This window comes from Gossypium hirsutum, chromosome D01 (genome assembly GCF_007990345.1).
Source record: "Gossypium hirsutum isolate 1008001.06 chromosome D01, Gossypium_hirsutum_v2.1, whole genome shotgun sequence".
In the NCBI taxonomy this organism is placed as follows: Eukaryota; Viridiplantae; Streptophyta; class Magnoliopsida; order Malvales; family Malvaceae; genus Gossypium; species Gossypium hirsutum.
This window is the reverse complement of record NC_053437.1, coordinates 31781320-31788218: the sequence shown is the minus strand read 5'-3', so window position 1 is coordinate 31788218 and position 6899 is coordinate 31781320. Positions and strand designations below refer to the sequence as shown.

At 29.4% G+C, this 6899-nt stretch overlaps 1 protein-coding gene across 1 annotated transcript; it reads left to right on the top strand.

Annotated features, from left to right (window-relative positions):
- The first annotated feature begins 3684 nt into the window (after positions 1 to 3684).
- LOC107921339 (delta(12)-fatty-acid desaturase FAD2) lies at positions 3685 to 5226 on the top strand. Its single transcript, XM_016851212.2, has one exon. The coding sequence runs from the start codon at positions 3858 to 3860 to the stop codon at positions 5007 to 5009; it is 1152 nt and encodes a 383-aa protein (XP_016706701.1). The 5' UTR covers positions 3685 to 3857; the 3' UTR covers positions 5010 to 5226.
- The last annotated feature ends 1673 nt before the right edge of the window (positions 5227 to 6899 follow it).

Sequence of the window (6899 nt, the reverse complement as noted above, 5' to 3'; positions counted from 1 at the left end):
ATTATAATAAAATTCTTACTCTTCAATTCCTTAAACTTTTAATTTTATATACAATTTTTTTAAGAGAATAAAAATATATTTTATTTTAAGTAAAGTACACTGAAACCATAAAATTGAAGGTCAAATTTATCAATTTAATTTATTTTTCTTTCCAGGAATAATTATTTTACTATCTCCTTTTGTTTCTGATTTTTCATTTCGTTTGACCCTATTAGTCTCTTAATTATTTTACAATTAATTATTGTTATTATTAATTGTTATATTTCTCAAGTCTATATTGTTCTTGCTCTCTTCTTCTCTTTCTCTTCTTTTCATTTTTTCTTAGCTTTTTCGAATCAAGTAACAATTTTGAATAAGTCGATGCCTGTCGCTTCAAGAACAAAACTGATGTTCTCAAGGCTAGTGTTCCACCACTGATAGCAACCAGAGCACGCCGACAAAAAAAAATCAAAAAGCACACCAGTGCCGATAATGAGAACGTTGACACCAAAAACATAAAAAAAAACTATTTTTTAAAAAAAATTGAACCAATGCCGTCAATGTGAATGTCGACACAAATCCATTTGTGTGACTAAAACTAGCACAGATCTCACAAGCCTTCATCTATTAAGTATGTCCTACAACAATTTGTTGAAGAAGAGAAGTTAGTTCAAAAATTCAATTTTCAAGAGAAGATAAATTTACCTTGATAACTCTTCTTGATACGTCTTGTCTAAATCAGGACTATTGTGAATAGGAGGCCATGATCGAAATCAATTCTCTACCTTCATAGAGGAGTTTTGTCCACTATGGAACCACTTTTAGCAGCATCCATCATCTTTCATTCCATGGGTAAGAGTCTTCGTAAAAATATTGGATGAGCAATTGCTCTAAAATTTCATGTTGTGAACAACTAACATATAATTGCTTGAACCTCTCCCAATATCATGACGAGTCTCTATGTCATTTTGCTTTATGTTGCAAATCTTCTTCCTAATAGAAGTAACACTTGAAGGAAGAAAAATTTGCCTAAAAATAACCTTACCATGTATGTCTATGTGGTTATAGATTCGAAAGGTAAATAAAATAGGCAACCCTTTGCTCTATCGACAAATGAAAAAGGAAATACTCTTAGCTTGATTTGTTATTTAGATACTCCTTAAGGTCTTATAGTAGAACATACCACATGTAATTCATTCAAGTGCGTATATGGATCTTCATTTTTAAACCACGAAAAGTAGGCAACAAATGAATTAGCCTAGGTTTAATTCAAAATATGTCTCTAATGCAGGGTACTGGATGCAAACAAGTTGTTAATTCAGACTTGGGGTGGCTAACTCTCTTATGGTTGTCTCTTAATTAACTATTTTTTCTTCTAGTTCAGACGAGTTAGATGAATCAACTAAATCGAGTGTTGTGTCTAGGTTAGTAGATGAAGACGATTGGTTCGATTGCAATTTAATTTCCTTAGTTTTTGAGCAATTTTCTTAATCTCAGAATTGTATTGGAGTTCACTTGTATGAGAAGATTGAGGCAGGAAAAGAAATAAAATTATCCACACCAATCCCGAGCAACTTTAGTTGGTGTTGGAACCAACAAAAATAAAATTCCAAATAAGAAAAATATAAAATTTGTATACAACAATGAGCAGGGTCAAATTAACAGAGATTAGTGATAATTCTATTTCTTTAGTAAAAACAAGTGAAATAAAAATAATTAGGGTTTTTTGAAATTTAAAACTTTCAAAGGGAAATCGCAAATAGAAATTTAAGTAACCAACTGAATGTAAATCTAGTCAAAGACAAAATCTCAACTTTGATTCATGTGTTTGATCATCAATATAAAAATAATTTTGATATTCTTTAATAAATTAGTTATAGTTGCTAACATCGCACCTAGTAACCAATCTCTCCTTACATTCTCAACAACTAAGAGGAAGCTCATTGAAATTATTTCTCTTATTAATAGATAACCCTATAACGAAGTGTGTAGGATTAAATTTATCAATACAATTAAAAATTAAAGAGACCTAATTCTAGCCAACAAACACACATAAACATGGTTTATTTAGACTAGATCACATATCCAAACAATATGAATTGTATATCTAACTTATACCCAATAACGTTATTTGTCACAAGTATTAGAATAATTAAACAATTATGGATCTAAAAACACTAATTGATAAGGCAAATATTTCAAGCTATCAAATACAATAGCTATATTTAATAAACTTGAATATTTGTAATTAAAACAAAATTGTGTAAATACCAAAAAGATAAAGAAATAATAAAAACGAATTAGATCTCATAAACTTGAATAATCAAAACTTCGGAATTCTTTTGACTAGAAATATAGTTTAGCAACTCTTGTAGAGAAGAAAACAGAAAAACAAAATAATATTGAGTGCAACCAACTCTAATCCTGATCCTAGAGCTATGTAATTATAGGTTAAAATTCGCATAAGAGAAAAAAAATAAAAAACCAAAGTGCCCTTAATGAAATAAAGTAATTTTTTGAGGTTTTGACACATTTTTGGCACAAACTTCAAGGTCATTTTTGGAATTTTCTCAATGTTTTTAGGTTTTGAGTATTGAAATAGTTGGATTAAATCTTTCAATTCCCTCCGAAATAATAAATTATGGGACCAAATAAGAGTATTGTAACTCAAGATATAATCAAAAACTTTAAAGTAGGGTTAAATTGAGATTTTTAAATAGATCTAAATCATAAAACTTGTCAAAAATAATATTAAAACTTCTTTTGCTCCAATTCTTCTAATGAACAATAAAAGAATTAAGCACTTAAATAACACAATTCAAAAAAAAATATATTAAAAATAATTTCAACTTATACACTTATTGCACCTAAGTTGTAAATGGTAGGTTAAAATATGCTATTAATCCTTATACTTTGATAAAATTTAAGATTTAACATCTATATTTAAAAAGTTACCAATTAAGTCCTATTTTTCTAATTTAAAAATTTTAGTCTAATTATTAAGATTGTTATTTTGCCGAAATTGGTCAACTTGATATAATAATTAAATTGCCCTCATATAACGTGATATAAAAATAATAAAAAATAAACATATTAAATAGTTGAACTAAATTTTGAAACAGAAGAAAATAAGGAAATTGGATTTTAAACTTTTAAATCACAGATCTCAAATTCCGTAAAAGTATAGAGAATAACAACTTTTAATTGTTGAAAGTGGAGAATAGTTTTCTATGACTAGTACAGAAAATAATTTAGCAGATTACTGATAGCCTTGACCATAACAACGGTATTAAATTCGTGTGCCAAGAATGGTAAGGGGAGGCACTGGGAGTGAAAGAGGCAGTCTTCGCCTCCATAATTATTAAATTTTAGAGTCAGTCTTCTTTCTTTTTAGGACAGTGTTAGTCTCATTAAATGTAATAAAATAATTTTATTTTAAGTTTTTGGTTTGTTAATTTGAAGATTTAGTTTATGCACTGATGTTATATTTAATTCAAATAATTAACTTAAAATTTTTGGTTAAATTAAAAAACAAAAACAACCCGAACTTGATTGCTTTATGTAATTTAATGGTGAAATTATGATTATTAAAATAATTAATTTTAATGAAATTAAGTATAATATAAAAATAAAAACAATAATTTGCATTTAGGTAGCTACTCGTGTAATTAATATACAGCAATAAGTTTAGTTAGTTAATGGTTAGTCAAAGGAGCCAAAGTTGACAGTAATAAATTTCGTTAGTTATCTGTTCATCATTAAAACCTTGATTTGGCCTTAATCGTTTCCTTTTATCTATATATATATATCCTTCTTCTCTAGTCTCCAGTGTTAAGTGTGCTTGTGACATAGCTTTCACAAGGTTCAACCTAGTCAATATGGGTGCTGGAGGTAGAACATCGGTTCCACCGAGTCCCAAAAAACCCGAATTCAACCCACTGAAGCGAGTTCCATGCTCAAAGCCACCCTTCACTCTGTGTCAAATAAAAAAAGCCATCCCACCTCACTGTTTCAAGCGCTTCGTTTTACGCTCATTCTCTTATCTTATTTACGACCTTGTATTGGCCTCTCTTTTCTACTATGTGGCCACCAATTACTTCCCTAGCCTTCCTCAAGCTCTCCCGTATGTGGCTTGGCCTATTTATTGGGCCATGCAAGGTTGTATTTTCACCGCCTTTTGGGCGCTTGCCCATGAATGTGGTCATCAAGCTTTCAGTGATTATCAATGGCTTGACGACACTATTGGCTTTATCCTCCACACTTTTCTATTAACTCCATATTTCTCGTTGAAATATAGCCATCGCCGTCACCATTCCAACACTGGTTCCCTCGAAAGAGACGAAGTCTTCGTTCCAAAGAAAAAATCCGCTTTAAAATGGTGGGCTAAACACTTCAATAATCCACTAGGCCGGTTTTTGGAAATCTCCATTCAACTTACCCTCGGCTGGCCGCTTTACTTACTGTTCAACATCACTGGTCCACCTTACGATAGGTTAGCTTGCCACTATGACCCTTATGGCCCCATCTTTTCCGACCGCCAACGGCTCCAAATATACGTCTCCGACGCCGGCGTCCTCGCTGTCACCTATGCTCTTTACCTTCTCGTGTTGGCCAAAGGGGTAGGTTGGGTTATTAGCGTTTACGGGGTGCCATTATTGGTGGTTAATGCCTTCTTAGTAATGATCACGTATTTGCAACACACTCACCCATCTTTGCCGCACTATGAGTCTTCGGAGTGGGACTGGTTGAGGGGAGCTTTATCGACCGTGGACAGAGATTATGGGATTTTAAACAAGGTTTTCCATGACATAACCCGCATACACGTGGCTCACCATTTGTTTCCGACAATACCTCACTATCATGCAATGGAGGCTACCAAGGTGATAAAGCCGATTTTGGGGGAATACTACCAGTTCGATGGGACACCCGTTTATAAGGCGATATGGAGGGAGTTGAAGGAGTGTGTTTACGTTGAACCAGATGCGGGTGATAATGATAAAGGTGTTTTATGGTTTAGAAACAAGCTTTAAACATTTGCATTTTACCTTAATAATGTGTTCGTTTTTGTTGTTTAGAGGATATTTTATGCATCCCGTCGTACGTAATAGTAGACCGATAGATTGGTGGTTGTTTCATGATATATGTTCGGCTTCCTGAATTTATGACTATATTTATCTTCAATATTTAAATTCGTATTTTACTATTTTACTAAACACTTACCAATATATATGTTTGTATTTGCAATTCCCAACTGTATTGTTGACTATTAAATGTTAAAGAAATAAACACAAACCAAGGCAAATTGAATTGAAAAGTACTAATTTACCTTGATATTTTTATTTAATGGGATTTATTAATTAATCAAATTTTAAAAATTAATTTACTTAAATTTATTTCTAAATGATGTGTTATCATTTAATTTTCTAATGGTATAAATTATATACAGTTGAATAACCATTATTTTAAAATGTAATATTTTTTAACTTTATTTGATATGTTGTTTGTGCATAAATTACTATGCTAATAATCACAATCTATAACTTCATTAATATACAAAATAATATCGAACAACTTTTAAATGAATAACTTTGAATTTATTTAAATATAAACTTTCGAAATTGTAATATAAACATAAATCGTTCAACATTACGATTGTAGACCGCTTATTATTACAAACTGAAACAAATTAGAATATTAACCATCAATTTATAAATTTAAACCAGAAATATTTGTACTCATTCATTATTTGAATTTGATTAAAAAATAAATTCAAATTTAACTCGATTATTGTCTAGTTAAGTTCAAATCATATAATGAGCAAAATTCAAAAATAGTCAATCTTCTCTATAAGAGTGCTATTTGTCTACTATAGAGAGGTGACTATTAGTGCTATTTGTCTACTATAGAGAGGTGACTATTAGACACTCATGACATCATGTTGTTATATAGATATAATCATTGTGAACTTACCATAGTATTTATATTGTGAATTTCTATAAAATAAAAAAAACTGTGAATTATGTTAAAAAAAAAAAGAAAGTGAGAATCAAATCAATAAATTTAAAAGACGTAAAATAGGTGCATGCATTATTTCTTGTATGCACATTTTATTTTACATTCTTTCACATAATTAATTATAAAGTTTATAACTCTAATGAGTTCAATTAATAAATATGAGTTATCAAATTAAATTAATTAATTTATCATGAGTTCCTAAATTCACGTAATCAATTTATAAGTTTATGATGTTTCAAATTTATAATAGAATATATAATTAGGAAACTTAATAGTCTAATAATTTGATATTTTTAATTCCACTCATTGAAGGTTATTTTCATTTAACGAAATATGATTAATAGAATTTTTCACATGAAATTTAATCATTTTATTGAAATAATATTTTAATTAATATTGTTTTCATTTAATAAATGATAATTAATACACTTGCTTATATGAAATAGCTATACTTTTACTTAAAAATTTAGACAATATACCATTATAGAGAACTAATTTAACGAAGAATGTACTCCATAACTATGAATGTTGTTATAAGTGAAAAATTGTTATAAAATATTAAAATAAAACATAAAAATTAGTTTTACTAGAAACTTAGGTGATATAGTGAAATGCTATTATAGTGGATAGCTGTTATAAAAAGGGTTGATTGTATATTTGATGTAATACCCCGAAAATTACTACAGTAAGAAAGTAAAATAATATTCCTGATAAAAGGGTAATTTTGAGTTATGTCAACATTGGGAAGTATATTATGACATATTAATTCAAGAAAGGATTAAATCGCAAAAGTGAGAAAAATTTTGTTGCCCAAGAGTAAATACTCAAAATTTAGGGGTTAAAGTGTAAATACGAAAAAGGTAAAGAATTTTGAGGGACTAAATTACAATTTTACCAAATTAAGT